Source organism: Cervus canadensis, chromosome 1, assembly GCF_019320065.1.
Source record: "Cervus canadensis isolate Bull #8, Minnesota chromosome 1, ASM1932006v1, whole genome shotgun sequence".
NCBI lineage: Eukaryota > Metazoa > Chordata > Mammalia > Artiodactyla > Cervidae > Cervus > Cervus canadensis.
The window spans coordinates 96,882,283-96,901,665 of record NC_057386.1 but is presented as its reverse complement, the minus strand read 5'-3'; the positions used below and the strand labels follow the sequence as shown (position 1 = coordinate 96,901,665).

At 42.1% G+C, this 19,383-nt stretch overlaps 1 protein-coding gene across 6 annotated transcripts in view; it reads left to right on the top strand.

The window, feature by feature from the left end:
- The window catches only part of RAPGEF2 (Rap guanine nucleotide exchange factor 2), a 256,054-nt gene that overhangs the window by 64,350 nt on the left and 172,321 nt on the right, over positions 1–19,383 (top strand). For all 6 annotated transcript variants that reach the window (XM_043487364.1, XM_043487356.1, XM_043487372.1 and 3 more), the window contains exons 2-3: positions 12,093–12,163; positions 19,270–19,326. In XM_043487364.1, the coding sequence (XP_043343299.1) occupies positions 12,093–12,163; positions 19,270–19,326 (128 nt within the window). The remainder of the gene's footprint in view (positions 1–12,092; positions 12,164–19,269; positions 19,327–19,383) is intronic.

Genomic DNA, 19,383 nt, shown 5'->3' with positions numbered 1-19,383 from the left:
TCCATGGTGTATATGTACCACAGCTTCCTTATCCATTGGTCTGCTGATGGTAATGATAACCGTATATGCAAAACAGAAAAAGAGACACAGATGTACAGAACAGACTTTTGGACTCTGTGGGAGAAGGCGAGGGTGGGATGTTTCGAGAGAACAGCATGTCTATTATCTATGGTGAAACAGATCACCAGCCCAGGTGGGATGCATGAGACAAGTGCTCGGGCCTGGTGCACTGGGAAGACCCGGAGGGATCGGGTGGAGAGGGAGGTGGGAGGGGGGATCGGGATGGGGAACACATGTAACTCCATGGCTGATTCATGTCAAGTATGACAAAACCCACTACAATATTGTAAAAAAATTAGCCTCCAACTAATAATAAAAAAAAAAGGTATTGGAGGGAGGGTCTCTTTGGGGGAGGGTCAAAATGCCTAGAGCGTTTTTTCTCTGGAAAGTTTTGAGAATGAGAGCTGGAAGAAGTGAATAATTTGGGGACTTTGTAGTCACTTCTCATCCCCACATTTAGCAGGCTCTTAGGTGGGTGCCCCAGGTTCTTGGATTTCATGAGTCAGACCCTCGATCTTCCTGACCACCACTCAGAAATTGAGGTGCCAACATAATGTGGGCAATTATAGAAAATTTCTTCTGCTAGTGATATTAGACAAAGCGACAAGTTATATCATCTCGTATCAATATGATTTCAAAGGATGACATTATAAAAGTAAAAAAAAAAAAAAAAAGGTATGATCTTCCCCCAAAGTCAAGCTCTTTATTTTTGTAAAATTATATTGTATTTATTTATTGGCTGTGTTGGTCGGGTCTTGGCTGGGGCGCACAGGAAGCCCGTGGCGTCCTGCAGGCTCTTTTCCTGTGGCGCACAGACTCTCTGGTTGTGGCCTGTGGGCTTAGTTGCTCCATGGCATGTGGGACCTTAGTTCCCCAGCCAGGGATCAAATCTGCATCCCCTGCATTGCAGGGTGGGTTTTTAACTGCTGGACCACTGAGCTCTGTAAGTTAACTGCTGGACCACTTCGGCTCATGAAGCATCTCACGCAGCATCTTTGTTCTTTCACTGTGCCGTATGCTGGTGAAAACTTGCCTATGGACCTATGTTTGGAGCGCCTTCACTGGGCCTCTTTGAAATTTGTCCTTTACCTGGAAAAGCAAATTTCACAGCCTCCATTTCCTTCTTTCTACGGGGATGTTCTAGTTCTGGGATGAAGTGGTTGGTCAGCAAACCCCTCTCCCCTTTGTTGCTTTGATCTCTGTGCCAGGCGTTCTGGGTTATGAACGTAGGTCAGGGAATGTGGGGGTGAGGGCCGCCTTTTGCCTTCCTTCTCATTCCCCTGCTGGCTGTAATGGCTCCTCTGTGGTAACTGAATTCACCAAGGGCTCTTTGCCTCCTTCTGGTTTCTGGAGCGTCTTGATAATGATGCCCAAAGGGCCGTGTGTGTGTGTATGTGTGTGTGTAAGAGAGAGCGCGCGTTGCTGTTGTGATGGCCAAAGGTCTCTTGATTTATGCTACTTAATTATGAATATGATGGAGACCATCATATAGATCAGGTGGACACATCCGCAGATTTGAGCTGTCAGGTATGGGTGGTACACCCTGTACAATTGTGGGAGGTAGGACAGATGTAAGCTAAAGATGTTAGACGTTAGTGTCCAAGGAGAGTTTGAAACATGATCGAGAGGCAGGATGCTTCAGAAATTACAACTGTGGTTCTTTTTAAATGAGCACTCCATTATCAATATTTTATATATATGTTTACTAGTCCTTATGTCTTCTCTGCAATCTAGTAATGCACTTCCTTTTTCGTAACTGCGCCCCCCACCCCTAGTGTTTATCTGATGGGATCGTTAAACTTCCCCTCGCCCATATGGACAGATCTGAAAGAGATCAATTTTGCAGGGTAACTAAAATGTCTTTAGCACTTAGTTCATTTCTGATGAACAGAGTTGGAAAGCTTTAGCCGTGTCCGCAGAATATTTTTGTGTGCTTCTCCTGTCCTCTTGAGAAACAGAGAAGTTTGAGAATAAGTAATGCTCTTGGTGGTTGACTCCTCGGTAAAACATTCAAGATGGGAGAAACAGATGTCCAATTATTTTTGTCTTTTGTCCTAGAAAAATGGCAGCAGTGAGGTTTTCTATATTTAAAACCTGCTTTCATTCGGAAGCGCTTCCTTTCTGCGGAGAGCCTGTGTGTCCTCGGTGACCTGTTCCGCTTGGCTTTTGTTTTCCCAGGACTGTGTGAACCCACCGCTGCGAGGATGCTGACATTGGCCTGGTCATTGCAGTTAGGTTGTCTTTGGAACTGGAGGTGTCCTGCGGGTGGTTCTGCAGCTCTGGGCCCCTGTTGCCAGGTTTTCAGTGGGCCGTGGCCCCCGCCTCCCCCCACACCAGCTTGGTTTCTGCAAGGCTTAATCAGAGCCAGACCATCCCTGGGAAAGAGTGCCACCCCGGGCCCAAGGTTTTAACTGTGTCCTTAGAAGAGAACTGGGCACAGGGGGCATGTATAGCTCCTTTTTTTTTAAAAAAGAAATGGAAGATGGTCCCGGAATCATTTTATCTGAGTTGGGGGCATTGTGTGCGTGTGTGTGTACAGCTGATTTACCTTTTCAGTTGTACTTGATCAAAATTTTAAATGTTAGTTTAAAATGTGCTCATTCACTACCTGCTCACTTACGGAGAACAAAAGCCAGGCTGGCATTCAGTTCATGGCAAATCATTTTCTAGTGTGTTAATCTGTACATGGGCAGTTAACATTTGACGACGTATTTTGTAGTCTGAGAGATTAAAATAAGAGAGTTACTTCAAAAGATCTGTTTTGATGTTTGTTCTCGCTGCCTGAGAGATGTGATTTCCGGGGAGCTGTCGGCTCGGTCATGGGCATTGTTCTGAAGGGGAAATATCAACTCTGAAGCTCATAGTGACTCTGTGATTTAGACACTTGATATTTTTCTTATTTGTCTCCAGGATGAGTTTTTAGTTAACAATTGTTGATATTTCTAATGAGAAATTTGGGGCTTTCCTGGTGGCTCAGATGGTAGAGAATCCACCTGCAGTTCAGGAGACCTGGGTTTGATCCCTGGGTTTGGAAGATTCCCTGGAAAAGGGAATGGCAACCAACTCTGGTTTTCTTGCCTGGAGAATCCCATGGCCAGAGGAGCCTGGTGAGCTACAGTCTATGTAATCACAAAGAATCGGACACGACTGAGTGACAAACACACACAGTGAGAAATTTTAATCCTCAAAAACAATACTTGCTTCCATGGCTGTTTTCCCCTGGGACAGGGCAATGGACGCAGCGTGTGATGCGTGTCTAAGTCGCTAAACATAACACTGCTCATTTAGGAGCATAAAAACTACCTCGGGATGGCGGTTGTTGCTGAATCATTTAACTCTTAACGTTTTCTTCAATAAGAGATAAACTTTGAGGATGATGTGGTACTTCCACTGCTCCTTGTAATTTAGGAAGTACTTTTCTGTCTTCAGCCTATCTCCCCTGAAATGTGACACTTTCGGGCTCCCTGCCACCACCTGGAAGCAGAGGAAGCATGGGGCAAGGGTGTGCTCTGCTTAACTGAGGTCTGTTTTGTAATTTTCATGGTTAATTCAAAAGGTAATTACCTTAGAATGACTTCTGTCTCAAGTTTAGGAACTATTCAAAAACTCTTTTTTTTTAAGGCTCTAAAGAACCCTTGAGGTAGTTTTGGACAAACGCAATAACTTAAATCAGTATCTTTTACTTCTGGAATTCCTTATCCACCTGTCTTTAAAACATGCAGTTGCTCAAGAGTTCAGGGCTGAAGAAATGCCTCCAAACCGAGTTGTAGATGACTGGAATATAATCACAGATTTTCCTGCGTTTTGACTTGTGAATTTGAATGAAATCACAGCTCTGGGGCACAGTCTTCCTTTTGGATATAAGTTATAGTAAACGTAGAAACAAGCCTTCATAAGATTTAGGTTGAAATTGCTGTTTAAGAACAAAGTTAAGAGTTTTACTGAATCACTTTGCCATATAGCAGAAACTAACACAACCTTATAAATCAACTATACTCCAATAAAAATTAATTAAAGGAACTTTATTTTTAGAACGGTTTTAGGTTTACAGAAAAGTTGAGAAGCTGGTATAAAGAGTTCTCATATATCCTCCTCACAGTTTCTCCTATTGATATTTTACAAGTATGGTACACTTGTCACAATTAATAAACTAATCATAACAGTCAAAAAAAAAAAGTTTTACTCAAAATCATAACAGTCCACCATGGATTTTTCCTTATATTTCCCTGAAGTATGTGATGACAGCAGTTATCACAGGATGGAATATTTTTGTTTTAAAGGTTCTGGTGCTTTACCAAATTGTGAGGGGTGGGGGTGGAGGACAGGTTTAAAATATGACTTTTCCCTCCTGGGGATGATAGAAATGAAATGATTTTAGCAAGAGTGCTGGTGGGCCTGTCTCCCATCCCTCATGCCCTTTCATTAGGGACAGAGGAGAAAAGATGGTCCTGGTCTCTGCACAACCCTAAGGGATGATGTAAAGATCTATCTCCTACTTAGGTGTGTAAGCCCTAGAGGGACTGCTAGTCCTCTCTGCCCCCTGGTGGCCACATGCAGAATTGCCTCAGCCTTGTCTGGGTACCCGTGCTAACAGCTTTCCCCCTTGCCTTTGTCCTGGTTTCGCCCAGAGGTCGAGCTCACCTTACTTGCAGGACGTGGATACCATCAGCCCTGCAAGAGTGTGACCCTGTTCCTTCTTTGCAACACAGCCTGTTGCTAGATGCAGAGATTAGAACAACGTGTAAAACAGTGACTTTGAGGTGTTTCTTCTCTGACGGAGGAGATGAAATGTAAAGTGGCTGCACAGAGCTCACAGGGGGCCCGTGTGGGTGGCTGAGGAAGCAGTCCCTGCCACTGCTGGGTCGAGTTGTAGGACACTTTCTCAGGGGTGAGGGAGAACCAGTGTGGTCGAGGGACTGTGTTAGGCTGGGCCCCACGCTGCCAGCCATCTCTATGGGAGGGATGCAAAGACTATTGGTGGGGGCTTTATTGGGAAGCCAGCCTGGGGGCTTTGGGAGCCGGTAGTGACAGGCTCGAAAAGTGCAGGCAGGTCTGTGCTCTGGGGCTGGTTGGCTCCCTTTATACCATCTGTGGTATAAAGGCTGGATTGATACAGATGGTCATCCAGGGGCCCTGTGCATGTTTTATAAATAATTCATTTGACTTATTTTTTGGCCAGATAAATATATGAAAAGGATTCATTGATATATACAAATTCTAATGTATATAAATTTCTGCAGTATTTAAAAGTTTGTAATTCTTGATGTTACTGTGTGCCTGCCTTTCTGCAAATCTCACAGGTGAAATCAGCCGCCCTGCTTCTCAAGGGTCTGTATATGCCCTGTGTCATTATGAAACTATGTATCTTTTAGTCACATGACCCAGTCAAGAAGAAGAGTCATATATGCATGTGTGCCGTCACTTCAGCCCTGTCCAGCTCTTTGCAACCCCATGTAGCTCGCTAGGCTTTTCTGTCCATGGGGTTCTCTAGGCAGGCATACTGGAGTGGGTTGCCATGTCTTCCTCCAGACGATCTTTATGCTGGTATGCAAATAGTGTCTCAGTAACACATCCAGGGTTGCTGGCCTTTGCAGCAGTGGGGAGGAGGACACCAGAGCTCATGTTCTTTCCATTAACCTTCCAAGGGTGGTTTTTAAATGTTTTAGTTAGAGAACCTTGGCCTCTCCTTGGTAAAACTTTTTAAGCTTACTCTGGTGTGGGTAGACACAGCAAAGCCAGCAGATGTCCCCCCAACTTTGGTCCTCGATCTCCTGGCTGTGGCCGGGAGTTTGAGCCTTGGATAGTTTGGCTTTTAACCTCCTTGTCATTATTGTGCAGGACAGAACTGTAATTCCTTGCTAGTGGTCTTTGGCTGGAAGGATGCAGCACCTTGTTGTCTAGGCAACAGAGAGCGGTGGGTCATTGCAGTCTCCGGTCCTGAGAGGCTGGCGGGGCGGTTCACCATGTGGGCCTTGAGCTCTAGCGTGGTCTCGGCCTTAGTTTCTGTGATGATTGAGATACAGTCTTTTTAAAGGGATCAACCTTACCTCTTGAATTGATCTTATAACTAACTGCAAGGTTGTACCTTACTTGTGATTCTGGTTCAAATATGTAGCTTCATATATGAAATAAGAATTCACTTTAAAGGAGAAGGATATATTGTTTCTCATAGTAGAGTGTAGCAAACCTCCCCGCCCCCCCGCCCCACACACTCCATTTGCAAGAGCATCTTTGGAGGAGGGGGACCAGGAAGGTGAGGGACGGTCTCCTCTCTCAGCTCTTCAAAGGTCATGTTAAAATACACCCTCAGTGCTTAGCCAGTCCTCATGCTGGTAAATGAGGGGAGTTAAAACCTAGTTCCTGGTGAATCTTGAGTTTGCTCTGAGGCTGATTCCCTCCTGAGCGAGCCTCTTAGAAGGTACCGGAGAAGGCTCCCACAGTGTGGAAAGCTTTCCTGACTTCTTCCTGTTGGCCCTGGGTTCTGTTTACAGACTCTGAGCAAGAGGATTCCTTAGGTTGTGAGCAGTCATTCTCCTCAGTGACCTACAGCAGGGGTCCCCAACTCCCGGGTCAGATTTTAGGAACCAGGCTGCACCGCAGGAGGTGAATTGTGGGCAAAGTGAGTGAGGCTTCATCTGCTGCTGCCCATCACTCTCATTACTGCCTGAACCATACCCCCGGGACCATCCCTCGCCCCCACCCCAGTCTGTGGAAACTGGTCCCTACTGACCAAAAGGTTGAGTACTTCTGACTTAGAGAATACTTTTGGGTTTGATACCTGGTTTATATTTGGGGCCAAAAAAAGTCTTTTTCATGGAATACCGCATTCCCATCAGTACATCCGTGTTCTTGTCTACAGGGCTATAGCAGTTTTATGACTTTTTTCTGCTTTCAAATAACATCTATTTTTGAAAAAAGGATGTCCTTCCTTGAAAAGATCTATTGTTTTGAAAAATGCTGCTTCCTAGTTAAAGCAAGATTTTCCTGTTTGTATCTAAGACTAAAGAATTTGGGGGGGGATCAGTTATATTTTTGAGGGTCTTTTAAAAATAGCAGTGGTTATGTGGATATTATTTGTCATGGGAGGTGCAGCGGGAGGTTAGAAGGTTGTTTGCAAATCTTAGTTTCTTGACAAATGACAGTTGGAGCATTTAAGGTGATGTAATTCTCCAGCATTTTTTCCCTATAGTCAAGTTTGTTGAAAACTTCACTCTGAATGTTTCTTTGTGTAGAAAGGGGGAAAAAAAGCATCAAAGAATGTAAGTCCTGGAAGGGCATATGTTTCCTTGTTCGTCTTACGAGGGAGTTTGCTCTGAGAGGCCATCCATGTGGCAGGTCTCTGATTGGTTTGAGCAGCAAGTCTCTTCAGCACCTGCCCTTATGCCTGTTTGTTTCCTTGCTGGGTGAAGGCAGTTCCGTGTACCAGTTCATAGGTTATTTTGGAAAAGGCCAACCCTGAAGGGGCGATGAGTGTTGAAACCTCTGCATGGAAAGTGGAGGAAGTGTGGGGGCAGGTGCTGAGGGGTGGGGTGGCTCCTGGCAGAGCCTGGATCCCCGGGTCTTGTCCCCCACGCACCAATGTATTTCATTTCTGAAACCTCCGGCCACCTGGAGGTTTATTTGGACTGTGGAAATGTAGACGCCGACCAATAGTTCCCCTGGGAAGATGCAAGACCCCTCTGATCACTCACATTTGCTTCAGGTCAGATGATGACTCTTTTGCTTTTAGACCAGAGTGGGGCACCTAGACCTGAGGGTGGAGGTGATCCAGGCCACTGGACACCTGGGGAAAGGGTAGAAGACATTGATAAGAAAGAAAAGACCGCATCTGCCTATTTCAAATTACCACCCAGCCCACCTTGCCCCTAGGAGAGGAGAGGAAAACCTGTCTTCCTTTTTGCCTCTCCGTGTCTTTAAGTCCCCTGCAGTCCCTCTGCTCTAGTACACCCAGTCTTTGGCTCTCGGGCTGTGTGTTGCTGAAAGCCTGGCTACCAGCAGCTTTCCCCTTCCTTAGTCTGAATCTCTGTGTCTCGTTGTCTTTCATCCCTGGCAGTCTGAGACCAGAGATTTCCTGATGCCTTTTCCTAAGCTTTCTGACTCACCCAAACCTGTGCTGGTCACAGCGAAACATTACATCATCTTACTTGTTGCCTGCAGACATCAGTGAGTTACATTGACCTTGTTAGTTACAGAGAAGAGATCTCAGGTTGAGGTGTGGACTCTGTGTAAAGTCATCTAATTCCAGCTAGATGAAACTGCCTTCCCTGTGACAGCTTCACGTGGAAACGTGGTGTCTGTCCTGGAGTTTCCAAGCTGCTTGTGGCACAGACCACGTGACACGTTTCTTTTAGACTTGCTCTAAGAGTAATAGAGGAAACTCTGGGTGTCATCTGACCCTCTGTGACTCCGTGATCTGTAGCCCACCAGACTCTGTCCATGGAATTCTTCAGGCAAGAATACTGGAGTGGGTAGCCGTTCCTTTCTCCAGGGGATCTTCCTGACCCAGAGACCTGCACTTTTGAAAATTCCTATTTCTTTCTAAATTCCTATTTCCTTTGCTAAATACACTTTTTCAGTGTAAATGTATGTGCCTGATTAGGGTTAATGAATGTAAATAGTCTTGTCTGTTAGAAGTACTGTGGGCCTTGGGCAGCAACAGGTTGATCAATATTTCAGTGAAAAAGAGGTCAGACTTTTGTGTTAGATTATAAACTCTTCAGAAATGGGAGGGTAGTTTCTCTGTTACTATTTAAGGACTGCAGCAGCACACACATTTATAATACATAAAATAGAATGTGAATCTTAGCATTATTCAGAAGGACTTTCTATTATGAGGATTAAAGAAAACCAATTATTTGAGACATTTTTATTGGCTTTTCCTACCTGCACATAGACTATTATGATTGGGGTAGGATTGCTTCTAAAGAAGGGGTTTAGGAATGCACACTGTTAACTGGATAGTGGGAATGGTTTTGTTTTAGCTTTCTTATTTGTATTGAATTTTTAGATCTGTATGTAGATTTCAGTCTATAAATAGCTTTTACAAGATTTGTGGGAAATAACAAAGCTACAGATGAACAAAATGAAAGTCCATCACTTTATCTGAAAGTTTACCATCAGAAGGTGCTACTTTAAATTTCTGTATTGATAAGTTTTAAATTGGGGCAATTGAGAACCATAAATGAGGTCTTCCCTCTACCACCCCCACCAACACATCATAATATTGTTCTAAAATCTTCTTGGAATCCTCTTAGAAAGGTTTTCGTTTCCTTGCCTAATTTATTCTGTAAATCATTGTCTATTATCTGTGCGCTTAATGTATGAAATCTAATTGCAGGTGCAGTTTGAATTGTTCTCAAAGGTACCCTTAATGTTACAAAATTTTTTTCTTACCGGAGACAGAGGATTAAATTTAACTGAAATAGTACAAGATTTGTGCAATGAAAAATACAGAACTTTGTTGAAAGAAATTAAGGAAGGCCTAAGTAAAGGGAAAAACATCCCATGTCATGGATTAGGAGACTTAATTTTGTTACAGGAGCAACGCTACCCGAATTGATCTTTAGTTTCATTGCAATCTTTTTAAAGCTGGCTTTTCTGTAGAGATTTACAAGCTGATTCTAAAATTCACATGTACCCAAGAAAGTAGAATAAGATTGAAACATTCACAATTTCTGATTTCACACTTGCTCCAAAGCTGCATAAATGAGACCTTATGTGGTTCTGGCATAAGGACGGACTTGTAGACCAATGGAATAGCTCTCAGAGTACAGAAATAAATACTGGCATTTGTGATCCATTGATCTTCAGCAGGGGTAACGATACAGTTTACTGGGGGAACAATAGTGTATTCCAACAAAGGACGATAAGATAACTGGATATCTACATGTAGAAGAATGAAGTTGAATGCTTACCTTACTGTATATGTAATAAAAACAGAGTATAGACTTAAACATAAGAGCTACGACTGTAGAAGAAGAAACTCTATGTAGAAGCAAATATATTAATAAATCTTTGTGACCTTGGATCAGATAACTGTTTCTTAAATCTGACTATACAAGCATACATAACAGAAGAGTAGACAAGTTGAACTTCATCAGAATTAAAAACCCTGTGCTTCAGAGGGCGCTATCCCAGAAAGTGAAATGACAGCCCACTGAAAGGGAGACAGTGTTACCCAATAACGTGTCTGGAGAGGGCCTTCTGTCCAGAATACATAAACAATCCTTAACATGCGATGATGAAGACACATAGCCCAATTAAAAAGTGAACAAAGAATTGAATATTTACCCAAAGACGTGTAAATGGCCAGTAAGCACGTGAAAAATTGTCATTAGGGAAATACAAATCAACACTTTCAAACACACCTAGGAAGGCTAAAATAGAAAAGACAGACACTAGTGTTGACAAGGATGTATGTGGAGAAATTAGAGTCCTCAGACCCTGCTGATAGGATTATAAGTGACATAGCCACTTAGGTAAACAAGCTAAAGACAAGAGTTATCTTATGAATGAGCAGTTCTCCTCCAGGTATATACATTCCCATGAGAACTAAAGACAGGTGTGTAAGCAGAAATGTATGCACGAGAGTTGATAACAGCATTATTCATGCCAGTCATAAAGCAGGAAAAGCCCAAATGTCCATCAGCTGATGAATGGATAAACGAAACGTGGCATCTGTCTACCGTGGAATATTATTTTGCGATACAAAGGAAAGTATCATTGTCTGCTGCAGGGGAGAGGAACCCTAAAGGTATTAGGCCAAGAGAAAGAAGCCAGTCACAAAAGAGCGTGTATTCCATTGTGAGATTCCATTTACATGAAATGTCCAAAATAGGCAATTCCGTAGGCACAAAGCAGGTTAATGCTTGCCAGGAGCTAGGGAAGGGAGGATGGGGAGAAAGTACTAATGGTTATGGGGTTGTTTTTTGGGTGGTAAAATGCCAGGAATTATGATGGTGTTTGACAAAGACAAACCGTGAATTATTCACAAGTGATAAATCTTGAGTTCTGACATATCTGAGAACCCCTGGACCTGCTTACAGCGACTCTGTAGAAGGAGGTGTCGCCTCAGTGTGGGGTGGGGGTGGAGGTTTTTGCACCCCCTCCCTGGTCCTGCGGTCTCCCACCAGAAAAAATGTGTGAATATCTCAATAGGGCTTTTGTTTTAAAAAGGAAGAGGATAATTTTACAGATATTTAAAAATATGTTTGTTTTAGATTTTGGCCACTATTTGGAGGAGGAGTAAATATCTATTCATATTCTTGAAATCAGAAGCTGCTATTCATTGGAGTCTTAAAATACTAACTCATGTACACCTAAGACTTACATAATAATATACATCAACTGTACCGCAATGAAAAAAAAATGCTGGTTCCTTGCTTGTAAAGGAACCTTGCTTGTAAATCAGTAAAGGTTCCTTGCTTGTAAATCAATATAAACAGGATTTTGAATCTTTACTTGTTCTAACTTTCAATGATTACTAGGACTCTTTTTTTCTACGTATTGTAACATGATCTGGAAAAACAAGACATGTGTCTCTTTTTTAAAAAGAGAATATTTAAATTTAAATATTTCTGCATGTAAGTAATGTGACTTGGTAAGAATTGAAAAGAAAAATTGGATTCATGCTCATCTTTAAGTGTAGGCATGAAGTAACATGCATTAATTAAGAAAATAATGACTGAATTGGCAAATATTTATACTTTACAATTAAAACCTTACTTTTGATATTTTACTGATAAAGCCAGAAAATAATTGGTAACAACTTATGAGGAATTTATTTTCATAACTTTGAGCCAGTGTCATTTATATTTTTATGGCCATTGTATATGTCCCAAAGGCAGTTGTGATGGATGACATTGTGTAGGCCCAGGATTTCTCTTGAAATATATAAATGTGATTTTTGATGTCTAAAAAACTTTTATTTGGAAAAAGGCTATCTTTAATTTGGCCTGTAAATATAATGACTTATCTTAGAAGCCTCTTTTTCTGACAAGTCTAATAATTCCTGTCCTTTTTTTTTCAAACAGGATCTGGAAATAGTGTATTCCTACTTACACGGGATGGAAGCCTTGTCCAACCTGAGAGAGCATCAGCTTAGGTGAGTCAATTTAAGATGAATGACAGTGGGATGGGAGAGTTTGGTGTGATCATTTATTATCCTGTAGAAGCAGGATTAAAGATAACTTACTTCTGAACACGCTGCCTCATCTGGCCTCCGTGCTTGGCCTTGTAAGTTTTATATCCATGTGGTAGTTTTTGACATTTCTGCCAGAGTGATCACCTCTCTCCTTTCTGTCCATCTTCTCACCTAAAGTAATAAACACCACTTGGTGAATCCACCAAAGGAGCATTGTTTGCCATCCTGGTAAATAAAAATCAATTTCTTAGCACTCATACATATGAAACCAGAATGTTTTTAACTGTTCAGAGAATGACTCGGTTCACTGTTTTAGGTCTTTGTGTGGAATATATTTATTGCATTAAGTTGTCTGCCCTTTTCTGGGAAACTCACTTTATACCATAGTTGGTTTTATGCGAGTCAACTCATAAAAATCTTATCGCTTCTCTTCTACAGCAACACAGCAGCCTTATTTATGGTTTTCTGGGCTTATACTAAAAGATCAAAACATCTTGTATAATCTAGTGATTAACTGGAACAGAAAAGAAAGGACCTTGGGAAGATGGATTGCATATAAACACCAACTAGGAAGTTATGGGAAAATTCTGTTTCCTCCATCTCCAGATACTTTTGATACCAGCAGTTTTTAATTATGAAAGGAATACTTTTTCTATGTATTTCCCTTTTACTCTTTAAACACTAATTAATTTTTGAGCATGTCAATTTCATATTTAGTTGTTAATTGAAAAACATATCAAGAGGATTGAATACTTCTAAAATTAAATTTTTAATGAAAATCATTTAAAATAGATTGTAGGTTAAGTGTTTAAAAATTCAGTCAAGTTTTATTAGAAAGGGCCAAACCATTGGGAATTTAGAAGATGGCTCAAATTAAAGCGAGGATAATTTCTAAAGTGTGAAATTTTAATTTTATGAGTTTTGATGGCAGCTATCCTAGGAAAAGCCTGTAGTGCCAGTTATCTGTTTTACTGAGTGCAGTTAACCTGAAAATGCAAATTGATTAATATACAAATGCAAATGTCACTTTGCCATATGCATATAAAAATTCACATGGGTAATATTTCGATAATTAGATTATATTAATTATCTAATGTGTGTCTGTAGTATATGTGGTCATAAAATTATTTAAGGTAATAGTAATTCTATGCAATAAAAAGAGGAAAATTTTAATACATCTTATGAAGATTTTCAATATTAAAAAAGTAGAGGTAATATAATAAAGCCCCATACACCCCTTAACCTGCCTCAGAACCATCAATTTCCTACTGTTTCAAAAGTAAATTTTGGCTGGAAATAACTGATTACTTCAACAGTATGGTTTAGTGTATTTGTACCTTAAAAAGTCCATTTTGGAGATCATTCAACTTTGTTGGCATGAACTTAAAAGGAGACACCTTTAGGATGTGTACCTTGTTCTGCTTATGTTGAAAAGTCGTTTGTTTCTCATATTTATGGAAAACATTAGCTGAAACTAAGTCCTTTTTTAGAACAAGATTGGAACACTAAAATGAATAATAGCTAGAAAAGAGGTACAGATAAACTCAATGACTTGGATAAACTGCTTTGTAGTAACCACCATTTCTGGGAAAAGTGCATCTTATTTAGATGTTACTTCCTTTGAATTTTATAAATAAAAGTTTTCCCTGTGGGATTGATAGAGAGCAGTTAAGACTTACATGTAACGCAGTTTTCCAAATTTAGGGAAAAAAAAAAAAAGCAGCTCGTAAGATTTTCCAAGTCTGTTTCCTCAGTACTGGGCAGCAGGACACTGGTATCTGGGGTTGCAGGCGGGGAGGCGTTCCTCCTCGGGAGCCCCGCTTGGTGCGCGGTGGGGCATCCAGGGCGTGGATCCCGAGCGCTTGGTCACGTGCAGTCAGTTGGCTGTGTTGCTGTCAGGTCGCTCACTCTACACAATCTGAGGTTTCCGAGCTTCACTGAAAACCTGGGTGTCCTTCCCGCACAGCGTCATTTTTCTAATGTTCACTCCCTTAATCCATATGGATTAGAAGCGGCATATTTGCCAAAGGGGAGGAGGAAACTCCAGCTGGGAGTTGAGGTGTTGGAAACAAGAGCTTGCTGGCGGGGGGAAGAGTATATATATATATACACAAAACTGTATATATATATACACACACACATACAAAACTATATATATAGTTGTATATAGTATATGTGTGTGTGTCCATGTATACATTCTTCAGCATTATGGATGAGCATAATTATTATTACACAGGCAATTACACAGACATTAAGGGACAACTAAAATGTGGCTAGTATATTCTTTAGGAATTCAGGGAAGATCAAACATTCCATTAACAGCATTTAAAAAAAAATATTTTTGTACTTTTCCCATGATTTACAGCATTGTCATATAGATGATTTTGTCCTGATCTTCTGTTGGTTAGGCTGATTTATGCAGTCAGCAATTGTCGCCTGCATGCCTGCTATGTGCTGGAAATCAGGTCGGCTGTGGGGATGCCGCAGTGAAGTCGACCGGACCCCTGCCGCCACGGAGCTTCTGTTCCTAGTGGGGCAGACAGGACTTAGTTGTGTGGACCGTTGTTGTTTCATTCAGATGTTAGCATGTTGGGCTGCTCTGACTTTGTGTCGAAAAGAGGGAGCAGTTGTGTTGGCTCAGCTGCTTAGGGATCCCCACGGTGCTGAGGGGCCCTGATGCTCTGGGTAGGAGCAGGCAGGAGCCATGGGAAGGTGAGTGTAGGTCGGGATGCTCGGAGTGGTCAGCAGACAGGGCTGTGTATTCAAGGACAGGGGCTTGGATTTTCTCCTGAAGACAGCAGAGATTAAGAGCAGGTGTGAGATGCTGTGACCGTGTGTCGGGAGAACACCTAAAGGCAACAGGTGTGCAGAAGAGAAGCGGAGACGACCTCTGTCGTCCTCGTAGGAGATCATAGAGGGATGATGGCTTAGACGGGTTTCCCAGGTGGGTCAGCAGTGAAGAATCTGCCTCCCAGTGCTGGAGCTGCAGGAAACTTGGGTCCTGTCCCTGGGTTGGGAAGATCCCTTGGAGGAGTAAATGGCAACCCACTCCAGTATTCTTGCCTTGATAATCCCATAGACATAGGAGCCTCGCAGGCTACAGTCGGTGGGGCCGCAGAGTCAGACAAGACTGAGCGACTGAGCATGTGAGCATGATGACTGATGCCAGGTTTTCACAGGTGGGTGGTGAACGTGGTCAGCTTGGGAGGATGTCTTTTGGAAACAGGAGCTGGTGGAAAGACAGGATGTGAAGAAAAGAGAGGAGTCAAGGATGTTGACTCCAGAGTTTTGGGCCTAAACAGTTGGGTTCTGACTGGGGGAAAGCAGATTTGTGGGGTAGAAATTTAAAATCTTTTTGGATGTTTTGAAGATGAAATGGCTATTATACGAAGTAGGCATTTAGAAGAGTGGGTATCACAGTGAGGGGTTAGGTGTGGGGCATGGCTTTGGAAGCCATCAGTTTATGGATGAAGTTAAAAATCACAGACTGGATGAGATCACATGGTGCAGAGGAGAAGAGGACTGACAGCCCCTGGAGGTGGTCCATTTAGAAGTCAAGTAGGGACTTCCGTGGTGGTCAAGTGGTTAGGACTCTGCACTGTTACTGCGGGGGGTCTGGGTTCAATCCCTGGTCAGGAAACTTAGATCCCACAAACCCCATGACGTGGCCAAAAAAAGTAAGTGAGGTCGAGGAATGGGCAGGGGCAGGGACTCCAAAGGAGACAGAAGAATGGTTAGTAAGGAACAGAGAACGACCGAGTGGGACAGACTGGAGATGTCTTCAGGAAAATTAGAGATACCAGGAGACCATTTCATGCAAAGGTGGGCACAATAAAGAACAGAAATGGTATGGGCCTAAAAGAAGCAGAAAACATTAAGAAGAGGTGGCAAGAATACACAGAAGCACTATACAAAAAAGATCTTCATGACCCAGATAATCATGATGGTGTGATCGCTCACCTAGAGCCAGACATCCTGGAATGTGAAGTCAAGTGGGCCATAGGAAGCATCACTGTGAACAAAGCTAGTGGAGGTGATGGAATTCCAGTTGGGCTGTCTCAAATCCTAAAAGAGGATGCTGTGAAAGTGCTGCACTCATATGCCAGTAAATTTGGAAAACTCAGCAGTGGCCACAGGACTGGAAATGGTCAGTTTTCATTCCAATCCCAAAGAAAGGCAATGCCAAAGAACATTCAAACTACCACACAGTTGCATTAATCTCACTTACTAGTAATGCTCAAAATTCCCCAAGCAAGGCTTCAACAGTCCGTGAACCATGAAATTCCATATGTTCAAGCTGGATTTAGAAAAGGCAGAGGAACCAGAGATCAAATTGCCAACATCCATTGGATCATCGACAAAGCAAGAAAGTTTCAGAAAAACATCTACTTCTGCTTTACTGACTATGCCAAAGCCTTTAACTGTGTGGATCACAACAAACCGGAAAATTCTTAAAGGTAGAAATACCAGGCCACCTGACCTGCCTCTTGAGAAACCTTTTTTTGCAGGTCAGGAGGCAACAGTTAGAACTGGACATGGAACAGACTGGTCCCAAATCGGGAAAGGAGTATGTCAAGGCTGTATATTGTCACTCTGCTTATTTAACTTATTTACAGAGTCCATCATGAGAAATGTTGGGCTGGATGAAGCACAAGCTGGAATCAAAATTGCTAGGAGAAATATCAATAACCTCAGATATGCAGATGACACCACCCTTACAGCAGAAAGTGAAGAAGAACTAAGAGCCTCTTGTTGAAAGTGAAAGAGGAGAATGAAAAAGTTGGCTTAAAGCTCAACATTCAGAAAACTAAGATCATGGCATCCGGCCCCATCACTTGATGGCAAGTAGATAGGGAAACAGTGGAAACAGTGACAGACTTTATTTTTTTGGACTCCAAAATCACTGCGGATGGTAACTGCAGCCATGAAATTAAAAGACACTTACTCCTTGGAAGAAAAATTATCACTAACCTAGACAGCATGTTAAAAAGCAGAGACATTACTTTGCCAACAGAGGTCCATCTAGTCAAAGCTATGGTTTTTCCAGTGGTCATGTATGGATGTGAGAGTTGGACTATATAAAGAAAGCTGAGCACCGAACGATTGATGCTTTTGAACTGTGGTGTTGGAGAAGACTCTTGAGAGTCCCTTGGACTGCAAAGAGATCCAACAAGTGCATCCTAAAGGAAATCAGTCTTGAATATTCACTGGAAGGACTGATGCTGAAGCTGAAGCTCCAGTACTTTGGCCACCTGATGTGAAGAGCTGACTCATTTCATAAGGCCCGGATGCTGGGAAGGATTGAGGGCGGGAGGAGAAGGGGATGACAGAGGATGAGATGATTGGATGGCATCACTGACTCAGTGGACATGAGTTTGAGTAAACTCTGGGAGTTGGTGATGGACAGGGAGGCCTGGCGTGCCGCAGTCCATGGGGTCGCCAAGAGTCGGACACGACTGAGCGACTGAACTGAACTGAGTAAGAGGAAAACCAGGAGACATAGACAAGATAATGCTGTAAGGAAAAGGGAGTCATCACATGCTACTGAGAAGTGGAATTGATACAAAGTCAGAAAAGACTTAGGCAACAGAGAGGATGCTGTAATTCTTAGAGGTGTTTTTTTTTTGTTGTTGTTGTTGTTGTTGAGTTTCAGGGACCTGGTGATGGAGGAGTGGGAGGAGGATGAGAGAATGGAGACAGTTTATTTATGTAGACGACTCTAAAAGAGAATTTCCATCATGGGAAAAGCAGAGTGTGGGTAGCAGCTGGAGGGGCTGTGGGGTCAAGAGTGTCCCCTCCCTCTGTATGGGCGATGGACATAAGGCGTGTTTATGTATCAAAGGAAGCCATTCAGGAGAGAGGGAGAAACGGGTGATGGTGAGGGAGGAGATGAGCGTGCAGGAGCCCAGGAGCCACTGTAGGAGGACTGAGATCTTGGAGAGGATGCGACTGGAAACAGGGCAGGCCTGTTATGTAATTTAAGACTTGGTATTTTTAGACCGATTACTTAAGTCTCTCATCCCTTCCTGGGAAGACTTCGTGTGATTCAGTCACTTAAAACTGTGTCTAATGTGTGTTCAAGGATCCATGCTGCCTCCTGGAGTTCAGTGAATGTTTCGGGATAGGGGTTGAGAGGCTGAGGGACTCTGAAGTAGGGTGGTGGTCGCAGGAAGAGCAAGGCAAAAGAGAACTCAGGAGAGTTGTTTTCAAGTGAAAGAAAATATCAAGAGTGGCATTGTTTGGAGTTTGCAGACAGGGAAGGTATCTGTGTGTGTTGATCCCAGTGTTTCACAGATTGGAGGTTGGTAGCCCCACTGACCAAACTGCAGATGCGGTTGAAGTAATCACTTTTGTAGTCAGTCCTTTTTATTCCTTCTTAGTTTCTCCTTAGGAAGAAATAGTCATTTTCTCTTTTGCATATCTGTACTTTTGGGACATTTTACTTGGGCTTAATATAATAAGATGCTTTTTGAAGATGCTGTTCTTGAGGTAATTTTGAATATTTAAACATTCATGTTTTCCATAATTTTCATAATTCCCCCCCCCAGAGATGAATCAGCTGAAATAACAAATCTTTAAGTTATAAAGCATCTGTTTAGTCATTTTAGTCATAAAAATAATGACTTTAATGAAAGCCTACTTTTGTCTGAAATTCCATACCGTTAAGTAACATCAGTGTTAAACTGTGGATGACGTTATCACTTTTTAAATTAATAGGTTTTCCTTTTTGGTTTTCAGCTTCCTTTTCATTTTCTATTTACCTTGGAGAACATTAGTTTGTCCACATATCCTTTACAAAAAATACATACAATTTTGTTCTCTATGAAATAAACCTGGTGAAGCTGACATCTAACAAAATGTTTCTTTTCAAGCATTTCTTTACCAGATTTCATTTTACTTTGTTAACCTAAGTACCATAAATGTTTACCTTGAGGCCAATAAATGGTCGTGACAATTCATAGAAATAATCTTAATTTTCTACATAATGTCTCATTTACAATTTAAAACTATTAGTCTGTTTTTCAGTGACAAATGGTGAACTCAAGTCTTCATTTTTTGTTTTACAGGTTGATGTGTGAAACTGTGAGATACGAAAGACATGAAGCCAATGAAGTTTTGTACTAGTAGGTGCTTCCTTTTTCTTTGCACCGTGCGTAACATGGCAGCTAAATGATGCACTG